This window comes from Labrus mixtus, chromosome 4, assembly GCF_963584025.1.
Source record: "Labrus mixtus chromosome 4, fLabMix1.1, whole genome shotgun sequence".
Lineage (NCBI taxonomy): Eukaryota > Metazoa > Chordata > Actinopteri > Labriformes > Labridae > Labrus > Labrus mixtus.
Window position 1 is genome coordinate 19,556,571 of NC_083615.1, and position 15,692 is coordinate 19,572,262.

The following is a 15,692-nucleotide window of genomic DNA, read 5'->3' on the forward strand; positions in this document are numbered from 1 at the left end:
GCTAAGCTAGACTCGCTGTTCAGCACCGTTTGTTGTTTTATGCTAAGCTAGGCTAGCAAATTTTCCCTGTTTGCAGTATTTATGCTACACAAAGCTAGCTGTTTAGCCCTGTTTTCAGCCTTTAAGGCAGTCTCAGAAAACCAAGTTTCTACCTAGTTTTCAGTCTTTATGCTAAGCTAAGCGACATGTTGCCCCTGCTTTAAGTTTATATGCTAACAGTAAGATGACAGAGGTTTGTAACTCATTTTATTAAGTTAAAAACTCATACAAATAAATATTTATAGAGAAAACTCTTCATTAAACCCCATAGAGGAAATCTCTAATTTAAGGCACACGGCTCCCCTTCTTACTCCGATAAACAAACATTATTATTTATAACAGAACTGTGAGCAGCTCTGGAGAAACACATATTCTGTACAAAACTACATGAAACTGCAGAAACACAAACAGTCCTGCTGCTAACAGCTGCAGTAAATATTACATGAGGATCTGCAGACTCACTAACGAGTCTCCTCTGAAATAACTACAGGGAAGCAACACAGCAAAAACTATAAATTATTGTAACATTTATAAATTAAAACAGTGTACAGTATGTACAAACTTACAGCATCATTTTAAATCAGATCATTTTCATTTCAAGCGGCCTCACTAGATTTTATATCCGTTAATGTTTATATTGAGTCCTCAATATAAACCTGAAAATCATCATCACATTTATTTACAGAGCAAAGACAGAAGACCCTCATTTCAAGAATCACGATCAGAAGGTTTTAGTGTGAAAAATACAAAAATAAAAACAGTGTAAACTTGGAGCCCTTAAGGGACATAAATAAGTTACTGGTGTACATCAGAAACTAACCCGTGCTCACGAGGAGGTTTTGTGCATCTCTTATCAGAGAAATCTCCGGCTCACAGAGACGGTGAAACTCCTTTAAGTTCATTTAAGGCAGAAACTCTTCAGTGGACACAAAGTACCTCCTACTGATCCAGAGAAACGTTCTCGTTTGAAAGGCAATACCTTCTCGTGAGCACAGGGTAGTGTCCTGTGCCCACCTGGAACTTGTTCTGCACATGACCCCTTAGGGCCTCTGTAGAATGTTTCACAAAATAAAGGCAGGTTCTCTTTTTTCAAACAAGCTTTACAAAGTTCTCTGTTCACATCTGGAGTCAGTCCTTCAGAAGGTGTTGATCAGATCTGGGTCACACTTTTTCTATCAGATGATGTTGTTTCTTCAGGATGGAGCCAGAGAGATGACCGAGGTCTCCTCCTGGTCCTGCTCCTGGTCCTCCATGATGTCCTGCAGAGCCTCCAGACCCTCCACAGACACGATCAGACTGCCGACCACCTCGCTGCTGTCCTCCACGCCCACCACTACACACACACACACACACACACACACACACACACACACACACACTCAGGGCTTGATTCACGGCAGGATCATGCATCTTTCCTGCTGCTGAACTTGTGTAAATGAGTCACAAAGACACTAAAGGGTTAAATTCTCCCATGACTGTGCCGCAGTGCAAACTGCGGGTCTCTTCATTGCTGCTGTTTGTGTTTGAATTATCCTTTGTGAAGTCTTTTGGAGGATATTTGTCTTTTCTCTGTGAATCAGCCTCATTGTAAAAAGAGTCTAACTCGCCAACAGGGGGCGCTAACAACCACAAACAGTTAGAGTGAAATAATGGTGGTCAGTGGCGAGTTGGCGGTAACTGCGCCGCAGTATTTATAAGAGATAGGACACTCAAACTTTCCAGTGATCAGGAAAACACCTCCACCCCTGTATGACTTCAAAATAAAAGCTCTGTAAATAAAGTCTGTAAATATGACTGACATGACTATTATTAATATAACCAGTATATGGGTATGTATGTGTGTGTGTGTGTGTGTGTGTGTGTCTGTCTGTCTGTCTGTCTGTGCGTGTGTGCGTGCGTGCGCGTGTGGCTGTGTGTGTGCATGTCTGTGTCTGTGTGTACCAGTCAGGGTGGTCTCAGTCAGGTCCTCTCGTCTCTCCAGGATGTCAGGGATTCTGATGGAGGCCACGCCCACATCCTCACACTCTCTCTCCTGCTCCTCTTCCTCTGGAGGCTCGCTCACCACCGTGAACCGGATTCTAACACACAGGCCCAAAACAAACATGAAATGAACTAAACATACAGCAGAGATTTCATGAGGACAGAATGAGCAACAAGTTTAAATGTAATTTGTTTTAAAGTTTCATCACGTCTACAGCTGCACAGACACATGATCAACTTCCTGTATCTGTGAGAATGTATTCTATCTTTGATGAAGAGGGAGCAAAGACATGTTTTCATCATCAGTATCAGATGACTTCATCTTAGCTGTGACTGTTGAACTATGCAGATCTGAATCCAAACACAACACCCTTCTGCAGCTGGTTAACATGAAAACTAAATCCCACCTCTCCATCGCTGGGTTTCGTCCCTGCAGGACTTCCCTCAGCAGCCGACGCCTCGCCCCGTTGTTCTCTGAATCTACAGGAACCACTGAAGGACACACAGGACGGAGATCACACAGTGAGAACAAAACACTGAAGGATGAGATTTCTGCTTATGTGTTCAACAAATCTGCTGCAGCTGATAACAAGTTAGCTTAGCATAACATTTACATTTCAGACCCTAAAGTGCAGTTCCTTTAGTGTCCACTAGAGGCTGTCACCAGAGGCTAATCAGTCCCCATAGAGCCCAATCTTAAAAAGTGCCCGAAGCTGTTGTAGTTTTTGTACCTGTGCTGTAGTTTTTTATACCTTTGTTGTAGTTTTAGTTTTTCATACCTTTGCTGTTGTTGTAGTTTTTTGTACCTTTGCTGTAGTTGTAGTTTTTATACCTTTGTTGTAGTTTTTTGTACCTTTTATGTAGTTGTAGCTTTTATACCTTTGTTGTAGTTTTTAGTTCCTTTGTTGTAGTTTTTAGTACCTGTGCTGTAGTTCTTTGTACCTTTGCTGTAGTTGTAGTTTTTATATCTTTGCTGAAGTTGTAGTTTTCATACCTTTGCTGTAGTTGTAGTTCTTTGTACCTTTGCTGTAGTAGTAGTTCTTATACATTTGCTGAAGTTGTAGTTCTTTGTACCTTTGCTGTAGTTTTTTTGTACCTTTGCTATAGTTGTAGTTTTCGTACCTTTGCTGTATTTGTAGTTCTTTGTACCTTTGCTGTAGTTATAGTTCTTTGTACCTTTGCTGTATTTGTAGTTCTTTGTACCTTTGCTGTAGTTATAGTTCTTTGTACCTTTGCTGCATTTGCAGTTTTCATACCTTTGCTATATTTTTTTTGTACCTTTGCTGTAGTTGTAGTTGATCGTCTTGCCGATGGGGGGTTTGGGCAGGGACAGGGGGGTCTCCTCAGTGGGCAGGTCCAGCAAAGAGTACTCCACAAAAAGACGCACAACGCTGCTGTCCTTCACCACCCGAGACTGTGGCCTCAGGCTCAGAGACACCACCTCCACCCGCACACGCTCCGAGGGCTGACGACCAACGACATGAACATAACACAAAGAGAAAGTCATGTTCACATTATTGTGGGAAGAAAAGGTGTGTGTCTGTGTGTGAGTGTGAGTGTGTGTATGTGTGTGTGTGTGTGTTGTTACATGTGTGTGTTGTTATGTGTGTGTCTGTGTGTGTTGTTACATGTGTGTGTTGTTATGTGTGTGTCTGTGTGTGTTGTGTGTGTGTTGTCTTCAGAGAATAATAAATCTGAGCTTCTCACTAACAAACATTCGCTCGTGTGAAAATAAAATCGAAGGGAACAAGAAGAGCTGATCTGTGTTTACATGGACTCTGTGTGTGTTAATCCCTGAGCCCTGACTGTAAGGTAAACACAGGTGTTTGACTCACCTTTCTCCCCGAGGCCGCTCCCTCAACGATACAGTCATCGCTGTCAGACTGAGTCGATTCACTCTGATCGACTCGGACAGCCGGGGTCTGCTTCTCATCTGAGAGAGAGGGAGAATAAAAGTTTAAAGAGGGAGAAGGAAGTCCTGCTGTGGAAGTTTAGAGCGTGTCCTGTCTCCTGAATCCATATGTTTAAGAAGCTGAATGAGACATGCGGTTTGTCGTTAACATTTATGAAGCTGCTCTGAAGATTATTGGCCGCCGTGTTAAATATTGATGTCAGCTCTGCTGGAAAAACAAGAACTCACACATTCACCTTCAAGACGCAGCGCAGGGCTTAAAAACACCCAGGCTGTTGAGCGGTCATTAAAAACAAAACCTGTTCAAGCTAAACATAACAAGTGTTTGTAAACAAAGAAATCAATCAATAAACAAACAAACAAACACGTTAGGTAGAGGGGTGTCCTGTCGGAGAATACCTCCAGGTGCAAACACAATCAACTACACCTTTACCTATTCTCCCCCGACATCAGAAAATAAAAACAGGGAAATCCAACGGTCAGTCTGAGACTAACCTCGGACAGGAAGCACTCCACTCTCATAATTAGGAACAGACTGAAAAATGTTTTTTTGGGCAGATACTGCAATCGATATATTGGCTGACATCATTCTTTGATCTACGTTTGATCAGATGGCCACTCGACTGGAAAGAGCCACCGCCACCAGCATGCTTCTAATAATCACCAAGGACTTAATGCAAGTCAAGACCACCTTCAGCAGGTAGACCCGCCGCTGCACTGGCTTCAAGTGACCAGACCCCAGCACATAGCCTGTGTCGAAGCCGCAGACAGAGAGGAGAAAAAGAGACGCGCTGCAGGCGAGCACACCCACTCAATGTTGCTGTTATTTGCAGGGGGGGGGGGGGGGGGGGGGCTTATCTCATTGCCACACAATGAGCCGCCGTCTGTCACAAATCTTTTATTTACCCCCCACTGTGGCTGGCAGGCTGAGCAGTTGCTGTTGCAGCAAAGTAACTGAGCATATCATCTTTATTTAAGTTCTCGGAGAGATCATTGAGGGTGACCCTCATTTACAATGATGCCGAGAAAACATACATAAATGATAAACAACGAGAAATGAGATAAAGCTACTACAGAAAATAAAATCAATAAAAGAGCAATAAGAACAATAAAATATATACACTAAAATAATTAAAAAGCTTGAAATTACTACAGCGATAAGTCAGCAATTAAAATCAAATAAAACAGTTATAGTCAGGTATTGGACGGTTAAAAATAATATTTCTAAAGTGTCCATAAGGGATAAAAGTGCTCAAATTCAGGTCCTGTTGTAAAATGTTCCAGGAGTTTGCAGCACTAACACAGCAGATTTCAGTAGTTTTCCCCAGGTCAGTCCTGGCATGAGGAACCTGGAGAACCAGCCTCTCACTCGAGCGGGTTAAAAATGGACCAGGGTTCAGATTTAACAATGAGGTGATATATGATGGAAGCTTTCCAGTAAGGTCTTTATAGATTAAAAAGATGCCAGTGGTTATTGCGTCTCTCAGTGAGGGAGGGCCAACCAACTTTATTATGAAGAATGCAGTGGTGAGTCATGTAGCTATCACCGGTGATGAATCTAATCGCAGAATGGTAAACAGCATCTAAGGGCTTTAGCGTAGTGAAAGAGGCATGCCTATAGACCACATCACCATAATCCAAAACTGAAAGAAAAACTGCTTCAATCATCCTTTTCCGACAGAACATAGGGAAATTAAATGTATTTCTATATGGGTAACCAACCTTTTGTCGTAGTTTGACAGTAAGATTATCTATGTGAATTTGAATGTTAGTCTGTCATCTATCCATATGCCGAGATATTCATAGGCTTTAACTCTCTCGATAATGGATCCTAGCAGGGTGGTAATGTGAAGGTTATTATCAGTTTCACATTTAGCCCTAGAAAACAACATACATTTAGTTTTCTGAGCATTTAAAACCAATTTAATATCATTAAGTGCAACTTGGAGAACATTAAAGGAATGTTGCAGGTTCTCCATGGCAAGCTGAGCAGAATTAGCAATACAGTACAATATTGTATCATCTGCATATAAGTGAGCATGTGAATGGTCGCTAGATAATAATGGAATAATTTTATTAATAAAAATTGTAAAAAGGGCTGGGCCTAAGATTGAACCTTGTGGAACACCCTTAGTGATTGGAAGAAACTCAGATTGGATGGTTACCAGGTTCACTGATTGCCGTCGATCAGTGAGGTAGTTCAAAAACCAAAAATATACGTGCATCACAGCTTCACATTGATGATGCTTATTGTAATCTATATAGCGCCCTCTGCTGGTGACAGAGGACTGCTAGTTCAATACAATGAAACTCAAATGAAATGCTATCTAACTGGTGAATAAATCTCGTAATATCGCAGAATATCTGTGATAAAATTAGTCGATACTGATAGTCACTGGATAAGCTAATATCGCCTGATATTATCGGCTGGCTGATTAATCGGTCAGATTCTACTCATAATTCATGATAATCTCTTCTAATGAATCCTGTCTCACCCTGGATGATTTCCTCTGAGATATCAGAGTCGTCAGAAACGGACAAAGAGCTGACGGGGACCAGCTGTCCTTCAGACACATGAGACTCCTCCTCCTCTTCTTCTTCTGTGGTGTTTTTAGCTGCAGGAGTCACTTCAGGCTCGATCTGTGAACATCGAAACACACTGTTTATAAAAAGTCACACACCATATCTCATCACGAGTGCGAGAAAGGCCGCTGGTGGATAGGCAGAGCGGCTCCTCCTCCTCCCCCTCCTCCTCCTCTTCCTCCTCTCTCCTATTCCTTCCTCCTCCTCCCTCCTCCTCTCTCCTCCCCCTCCCTCCTCTCTCTTCCACCTCCTCCTCCCTCCCTCCTCCTCCCCCTCCCTCCTCTCTCTTCCACCTCCTCCTCTCTCCTCCCTCCTCTCTCTTCCACCTCATCCTCCTCCTCTCTCCCTCCTCCTCCTCCTCCTCTGCGTCTGACACAGATGATTTCCTGCAGTGAGGTGCATGTTTGAAAGTCATGTTCCTGAAAGTGTCAGGGTCTGAACGTCCTGCAGAAAAGGTCAGAGGTTAAATGTGAACACAGGACAGCAGAGTCTCACCTGGTGTGTTGTTTCTGCAGCTGATGGATCCACAAACGTGACTCTTTTTGCCGTCAGTCCGTCTCTCACCTGAGGTTTGTGTCTGAGCTTTGGCAGCGGAGCCTGAGGGACAGAAACATAACTTCAGAGGAATCATGTGTGGAAGATAAAAACCTTTACATGTGAGCAGACGAACGAACACAGGAACAGTTTCGAGATCTGTTACAGGTTTTCTTTTTGTTAATTCACCACCGTGCTGATCATGTTTTCCACACATTCTCACATCTTTAACATTCTGTCTGCACGCCATGTTGTGGTTGGTTCACTCAGATCTGATGTTGTGTAGTTGTTTTGTGTATTTGTGTGTGAAAGTCGTAGAACTGAAAAGATTCAATGATTCATTTGATCAGAGCAGCTGATGTTATTTTATATGTGCATGATCAACACCACTTCCTGTTTGGCTGTCATGTTATAATGTTCTCCTGACCTTTGAGGCAGAGACCTCCTGCAGAGAGGAGGAGCCATGATGAAGAGAATCTCTGTCCTCCTGCTGTAGAGCCTCCTCCTCCTCCTCCTCCTCCTCCTGGATGAGCTGGGACTCCTCGGCTGTCAAGATGGATCCAGGTGGAGCGAAGTACGTGGACCTCCACCTCAGAGTCACCTCGATGTGTCCTGCAGGGAGTCCGGAGGGATCGTTCAGCTCGAACACTCCTGAGGGAGGGACAGGTGAGAGGATCAGACACACACACACACAAGAAAACAGGACGGTCTGTTGTTGGGCTCTTTCCTCTAAACACACCCAACAGTACCGCCATCCTCCAGCATGAAACCAAAACAAACTGCTGTTTGGCCACACCTCCTCCATACTGAAGCCTCCGCTCTCCTCCAGAGACACACCTCCAACCCCCCTCCAACCACGTTCACACAAAGTCGATCATAAGCAGCGGACAAAATTGTCCTCATCTCTAACTGCGTTGTTGTGTTAGTGTCTAATGTTAGCGCTCTTTAGTTAGCTCGTAGCTTTACATTGCCTGTGGTCTGCATTGTTGTGTTAGCATGCTAATGTTAGCGCTCTTTAGTTAGCTCGTAGCTTCACATTGCTTGTGGTGTGCATTGTTGTGTTAGCATGCTAATGTTAGCACTCTTTAGTTAGCTTGTAGCTTCACATTGCATGTAAACTGACACAGAATGACCGTGATCTAAAAGCTCTTACTAACATCCAAATAATCAGTGAGTATGTTCTTCTTCTTCTCTCTAGTTCTTGACTAAAACAGCTTTTATACACAAGGGGAGGAGCCGGCCGTCCCGTCCATGTAAACACGGCGCTGACAACAACACAGCCAGCGGGACTTGAGCTTCTCACTCATTGTAGACAGTCATGACTCAGAGACATTCCTGTTACAAATGAGTTAAAGTTCGATTGAACCCTCAGAGGTCACACAGAGTAAACCCTCACCAGAGACTTCCTGGTCCTGAATGAGGGGCTGCAGAGGGACTCGGGCCTTCCCCACGTACGTGTCCATTCTCTCCTCTTTATAGTCGAACACGTAGACCTGCAGGGGCTCAGTCTGCAGGTACTGGTGCAGGCCAGAGTCCATGTGAACCGAGTAGGACTTGGTGTCGTTGAAGTCTGGATGTCTACAGTTGTGGATCGTGGTGGTCGGGTAATCGGGGAAGTCGTAGAACTTGTAGACCACGTAAGGACTGGGCTGATCCGAGTTTGTGGACTTCAGGTCTCTGCAGATCCGCACAGAGACGAGGATCTCGTTCAGACCATCGCTGCTGCTGCTGCTGGAGGGGGGAGGAGGCTGTGAGGGAGACGACACAAAGAAGAGAAGTTATGAATTCACTCTTAAGCTCTTCAACAGACATGGTCGACCAGGCTACACTGTTGTCCCGATTTTTGTTTTCGGTCGCCTAGCAATGATGATTTGCGCACTGTATGTTCGCCCTACCCTGCAGCGAGCGCAGCGCACAATGCATCCTATCTGAAAGGCCATTAAGCCTTCCCTTAATAACTACAGCTGTACCGCTGAGCCACAGCCGCCTGATATCATTTCTATATATTTTGAATGAAGACAGCACTCATAAAAAGTCGACTGAAACACGATGAATAACGTTGGGCACAAAGTACGTCCAGGCACAAGCGGCTCGCTCGTCCATTCAAACTTCATGATGATGTAACTAAGTCCGGATGGTCGCTGCTGTCTGAGATTCCAGTAGCACAAACTCATCAGAAATAAAAAGAAATGAAGGTCAGGTCTCTTCTAAAGCGGTGAAATGAGGCATTCAGGTACCTGTGTGTGCTGGGTCAGAGCAGTGCTGATGAAGCCCACAGCCTTCAGCCTCTCTCGGTACAGACACATGGTCTCCGTCATCGGGATCCTCAGTCTGACCCAGAAATCCAACGAGCCAAACGAGCGGCACTCATCAGACAGACCTGAGACAGAAACACAAACCATCCATTCAGACTACAGAGGCCGGTACAGGACTCTGTTTGGTCCTGGATTCAAGTCTCCAGAGAGAATCACCAGAACCTGAAGCAGCCTCCTCTGAATCTGAAAAGTCACTCACCTATCAGCGGTATGGTCCCGTGAACTCTCCCGTCCTGCTCCAGCAGCTGCTGCAGGCGGAGCTGACCGCGGGCCAGAGTCCTCCAGTCCAGACCCAGAGCCTGGTGCAGCTCCACGGTCACCGACTGTCTGTGCAGGTAGTTCAGGAGCTCGTTGTCCACGCTCAAGACGTACCGGGACGTGAAGCCGTACGTGGGTTTGAGTCCCGTCACCACGGGGGTGGAGTGCAGCTCGAACACATAGAAGGAGTAGGTGCAGAAGGTGGAGGGTTCGGAGTCTCCCAGAGCGTCCAGAGCGTCTGCAGACAGAGACGCTCCCACGATCTGCAGCTCCAGTAGGTTCTCTCCCCGCTCCAGGTGAAGAGTCTCATCCAACGCTGCTGCTTCCTCCTCGCCAGTCACGTCCGGTTTGAACACGTAGGTTTTTGTCCCGTAGGCGATTTCTTTGAGATGAGCTGAAGAGCAGACGCAGGAAGGGAACGCTTCAGAGATAAATACATGTGATGAAGACGGAGGAGCGCTGAGAAACCTAGTCAGAACTATCTTCAAGTATTTCTTCGTTTTGTTTTGTTTATTTATTTGATTAATTTCTTCTTTCCTCTCTCTTCTTGCTCCTTGTCCTTGTATGCATGAGTGTGAATGAGACTCCTGGGTAGACGACTGTGAAAACAGACCACCTTCAGAGTGGGAATAGGATTCCTGACTAGGTGGGTGTGGGGTTAACTGGGATTGGTTGGGGGCGGGGTTTATCAGGAATGGACGGGAGAAGTCGAGAATGGGGTTTAAAAGAAGACCACAGTACAATCCCAACTGTATGTGTTCTTATCCTCTAAGCAAACCAATAAAGAGATTTTGGGAGAAACCTTGTAGTGTGAAGTGAGTCTTTGAGGGCCTGCTTTGAGTGCACGGATTGGGATGTACTGCTGGAGTCACAGGTAAATGATAATAACTCGGACACTGACATTGATAGAATGGTTGACTGTACTACAGACTACATTATCTTTTGTAGGGACACTGTCATGCCAACGAGGACTGTACATTGTTTTTCAAACAATAAACCCTGGATCACCAGTGACATTAAGACACTCCTAAACCAGAAAAAGGAGGCCTTCAGGAATGGAGACAGGGAGAAGCGCAAGGAAGTGCAACATGAACTAAAGAGGAGTTTAAAGCAGGCCAAGATGGACTACAAAAGGAAAGTGGAGAGAAAGCTGCAGCATAACAACACTAGAGAGGTGTGGAGGGGTATGAAGATCATCACCGGCTACAAGCAGAAGAACTGTCAGGCAACAGCGGGTGGTGTGGACAGGGCTGATGCGTTCAATCACTTCTACAACAGGTTTGACACGGCAGCTGGTGTCGACCCTGCCCCTGCCAGCACAGCCTTGCCCATCTCCTCCCCCATCGCTTTAGCTGCGGTTTCCCCCCCTCCACCTTCTCCCCCACCTTCTCCCCCACACCAACACCGTGGCAGTCCCATCACTGTGGCTGCACCTCCTCTCTCACCTGGGCCCCCCCTCTCCTTCACAGCAGACGAGGTGAGGAACGAGCTAGGGAGGCTGCGCCCAGGGAAAGCTGCTGGCCCGGATGGTGTGTGTCCGAGACTGTTAAAGGTCTGTGCAGCTCAACTGGCTGAGCCCCTCCGGAGGATCTTCAATCTGAGCCTGCAGACAGGGAGGGTCCCGGTTCTGTGGAAAACATCATGTCTTGTTCCGGTACCCAAGGCCGGGCGCCCGGCTGAGCTGAATGACTACAGACCGGTGGCCCTCACATCGCACATCATGAAGACACTGGAGAGGCTGGTTCTCCGCCACCTGAGACCACAGACTGTACATGCACTTGACCCCCTACAGTTTGGTTACCAGCAAAACATTGGAGTGGACGATGCTGTCCTTTTCTTGCTCCACCGGGCTTATTCTCACTTGGATGAGCCGGGGGGTTATATGAGGATTATGTTCTTCGACTTCTCGAGCGCTTTTAACACCATTCAACCATCAGCACTCAGAGGAAAGCTCGAAAAGATGGGTGTTGAGCCCTCCTTTACCTCATGGATCACGGATTACCTGACAGGAAGACCACAGTTCGTCCGACTGGGGAAATGTGTCTCCGGAACAGTGGTGAGCAACACAGGCGCTCCACAGGGGACTGTTCTTGCTCCATTCCTCTTTACTCTGTACACAGCGGACTTCAAACACAACACTGAGTCCTGCCACATTCAAAAATACTCTGACGACACAGCTATTGTGGCGTGTGTGAGGAAGGGTCAGGAGGGGGAGTACAGGGATCTGGTTAAAGCTTTCACTGATTGGAGCGAGAAGAACGGTCTCCTTTTGAATACCTCCAAAACCAAGGAGATGGTGGTCGACTTTCGCAGGTCGAAGCCCCCACCTAACCCAGTCAACATCCAGGGGAATGACATCGAGATTGTGGAAACCTACAAATACTTAGGGGTGCACCTAGACAATAAACTGGACTGGTCCGTGAACACAGATGCCCTCTACAGGAAGGGACAGAGCCGACTATTTTTCCTTAGGAGGCTCAGGTCCTTCGATGTCTGCAGTGAAATGCTGCAGATGTTTTACCACTCAGTTGTGGCGAGTGTCCTCTTCTACGCTGCCGTCTGCTGGGGAGGCAACATAGCAGACAAGAACATCAGACGGCTGGACAAACTGGTCAAAAAGGCTGCTTCGGTGCTCGGGAGGAGTCTGGATCAGCTGAAGGTGGTGGTGGAGAGACGCACACAAAGTAAACTGCAGGCCATCACGGACAATGCCAGCCATCCTCTACACCTCACACTGGCAGAACAGAGGAGCGGCCGCAGCAGACGACACATCTCGCTGCGCTGTAGGACTGAGCGGTACAGAGCATCCTTTGTCCCCACAGCCATCAGACTACACAACACCTCAGTCGAGGGCAGGGGCTTATTGTGACTCTCTCCCACTCTCTCTCTCTCTCTCTGCCCCCCCTCACATGCACACACACACACATACGCTCAATGGACAATAGTGCAATACTTATTTATTTAATATCTACCTCCGGCTCTTCTTTTTTATATACAATTTTAATTATGTGCAATATTGCTCACTATTTTATTGACTTTTATTGACTTTTATTGTTTGTCCAATTTTTTGTTTGTTTGGTTTGTTTTTATTTGTCTGACTACGTGAGCTACTGGATACCTGAATTTCCCCAAGGGGATGAATAAAGTATCTATCTATCTATCTATCTGTGTTTCTGAGGAGCGTGCACACAGAAACCTGAGCTGTGTGCTGTAGATGGTCATTATCAGTGTGTAGGGGTACCTTCCAGTTTCTTTATCTTTGACGCCCGCGTGTCGAGCAGCTGAGCTTGTCTCTGCAGCTTCTGCTCGTTTTCCACTCGGTCAGCATCCCTCTTCTTCATCACGGCCTCCAGCTCAGCCTTCATCACCACAGAGGAGAGAGACGGAGCAGTTTAGTTTGACACGTGGACTGTATCTGTGCACACAAAGCTTCCAAACTTTCAGTCCCAGTTTGTAAGAAACTCTTATTGTGATCCTCAGACCTGTACATCCAGTTACTTCAGCCCACTACTACCTCACACTTATCATCAGTTTATAAAATCCATCAAACAGCACAGGTGAAAAAGAAGAACAGAACTGAAGTGAGCCAGTGTGCAGCTGAGCCCTCACCTTGTAGTCCCTGCAGATCCTGCTCTCCATGCTGAGCAGGTTCCTGGTTTTCTGCAGCTCCTGGATGGTTTCAGCGTGAGCCGCTCTCAGCTCTCTGACCGAGCTCGACCCGTCCTCCACCTCCTCCTTCAGGAAGCCCAGATCTCCGCTCTGCTGGGACCTACGAGTCTGTCAGAACCCGACGGAGAAAGGACGTCAAGAATATGTCATACTGGAGGCTCATTTAAACGTGAACATCGTAGACGTCAGAAAACACACGTCACAAAGACACCACTTAAACCTCTGCAGTGATAGAATAAAATAATGATGAAGCTCTGACTGACCTTGACGAGCAGCAGAGCCTCAGTGAGCTCAGACACGTCATACTCGCTCTCCTTTGAACAAAGAAAAACAGGATCCACGTTAAAGTCTTCACATGGAGTCACACAGAAGAACTACAGATCCCAGGGTCAGAGTGATGAGAGCCGTTTCCCTAGCAACCGTCGCTCTTCATAGTAACAAGCCGTCAGTTATCAGACTGTTGCTGTGGGCCAATCAGAATCAAGTATTTAAAGCTGCTGTGTGATAAAAAGTTGGAATAAATGATCTGAAACCTATAAACTTGTTTAAAAAGTGGCTGCAGGTTGCTGTGTAATATTTCCTCGCTCTCTCTCTCTCCGTCTGTTCTGAGCATATACATATTCTCCTTTTCATCAAAACATGTGTGTGAAGTTTCTTGTTCTAAATCCACTCTGATCCTGTATTTGATCATGTCTATAAACCCCTCTATTTCAGCCCTGCTCAGAACAGGCTGTTTCTGTGTCTGCACCTTTAAATGTAAATGAGCTGTGTCTGACCATGCCCCCTCTCTGGAAGGGTTTGGGTGTCTCGGACTTTCTCGCTCCATGTCCTATTGTTTACAGTGAGAAGGCAGACTCAGAGGGCAGAACAAACACCTAGCTGTGGGGGTGTCACCCACCTGGGGGAGGGGTTACTGCCCTTTGTGATGTCATGAAGGGAAAATTGAAAAGTGAAGGTGGGAGTGTCTGGTGGGTGTGACCTGCAGCTGCCTCCAGGGTCGTCACATGATGTGTGGAGGATTTTCTTACGTTGCTGTAAAACTTGAGTCGATCGTTCAGCTCGTCGATCTGCTGCTTCTGCTCCAGAAACCGGATGTGAAGTTTCTTATTGTCTTCAGTCAGCTTCTCGCTGATGTCTGAAACAACGATTGAACATCTGAATTATTAAGATGATCAACACGTGCAGCAGATGGTCTTCTTTAACCGGGGACAAATTAGAGTCCAATCAGAGATGATTAACAATGATGGAAGCACAGAGCTGAAACATTTAGCATTTAAAGGGACAGTACCCCTCTCTGCCTTGATCTTGTCCAGGATCTGGTTCTTGTCGACGAGGTCGGCCTGCAGCGCCGTCTCCAGCTGAGCGATCTGAAGCTTCAGCTGCTGCTCCTGAATCTGCCACTTCTGCTGACGAGACATGTCCAGCGCACTGAACCGTACGTGGAGAGAAAACAGACGCAGACACCACGGGAGCGTTCAGTTTGTAGAAAGGGTTAATCATAAGAACTGAGCAGTCGGCAGACATGCAGCTCTGAACGTCTGATTCATGTTTTTATGATTATCAGCTACGATCTCGGTCACTGCACGCTGCAGGTTCAGGGTAGGAACAAAGGTATTGGGCTAAAGGGTAGGAAACTTGCTGGCTATGCGCTCGGAAGAGTTTGCATGAAGTGTGTAGCCGATATTAGCAGCCACGTTCCACAACCTCTCTTTCTGCAGGACTCAGGATGTGGATTAATATCTTGGTTAAATTTTAAACTAAGAAACAAAGGAACTGATCAATGATTTAAGTCTCCCTCTCAGACAGGCTCTGGAGGACAGGATATTATAAACCTTTACAACGCATTCAGTAAACAACCAAGCAGAAACAGAACACTCTGCTATCTACGAATTGACCCCAAAGACATGAACTGTGACCGAAACCAGTCTCTGCAAAGTCGTAAAAATTGACCATCTGTGGAAAGTACTGCTGGAAGACTGATTAAACCACAGCGTTCAATTCTGCATCAAAAGAACATTTATGTCTTTCTTCATCTAGATATTTGTAATGGTCACATTGAACGTATTGCAATCATCTTTTTAAAATCAAAATCTGATGTTTAGAATAGGAATAAGAGTTATAATAGTTTTAATAGGAATTTGACGTGGAGCGCTATTGCCATCTAGTGTTAGAATTACCATGAATACGTAACCTTCATAATTATACATTTAGACGTGTTATAAAGCATACTCTTTGATATTAGATATAGAAGGTGTTATTTGAAGACACCAATTTCTTTTCCTACTTTATTAATATGTCTTATTAAGAATGTTGACTGTATAACAGTTTTGTTCACCTACAGGCTGGGATTAACTGAGGATGTTCCCAGATGGTGTGATTTCATCTCAACATGAATCTGATAG

The 15,692-nt window shown here is 45.8% G+C and overlaps 1 protein-coding gene across 1 annotated transcript in view; it reads right to left on the minus strand.

The window, feature by feature from the left end:
- Window positions 1-233: 233 nt before the first annotated feature.
- rpgrip1l (RPGRIP1 like) overlaps window positions 234-15,692 on the minus strand; it is a 23,640-nt gene continuing 8,181 nt past the window's right edge. The window contains exons 10-25 of the mRNA XM_061036215.1: window positions 14,579-14,718; window positions 14,319-14,425; window positions 13,554-13,604; window positions 13,231-13,398; window positions 12,863-12,980; window positions 9,563-10,015; window positions 9,286-9,428; window positions 8,445-8,796; window positions 7,476-7,699; window positions 7,010-7,111; window positions 6,427-6,571; window positions 3,855-3,952; window positions 3,298-3,484; window positions 2,427-2,511; window positions 1,981-2,117; window positions 234-1,372 (exon numbers count right to left, since the gene is read on the minus strand). Coding sequence (XP_060892198.1) covers window positions 1,233-1,372; window positions 1,981-2,117; window positions 2,427-2,511; window positions 3,298-3,484; window positions 3,855-3,952; window positions 6,427-6,571; window positions 7,010-7,111; window positions 7,476-7,699; window positions 8,445-8,796; window positions 9,286-9,428; window positions 9,563-10,015; window positions 12,863-12,980; window positions 13,231-13,398; window positions 13,554-13,604; window positions 14,319-14,425; window positions 14,579-14,718 — 2,650 coding nt within the window. The 3' untranslated portion in view covers window positions 234-1,232. The remainder of the gene's footprint in view (window positions 1,373-1,980; window positions 2,118-2,426; window positions 2,512-3,297; window positions 3,485-3,854; window positions 3,953-6,426; window positions 6,572-7,009; window positions 7,112-7,475; window positions 7,700-8,444; window positions 8,797-9,285; window positions 9,429-9,562; window positions 10,016-12,862; window positions 12,981-13,230; window positions 13,399-13,553; window positions 13,605-14,318; window positions 14,426-14,578; window positions 14,719-15,692) is intronic.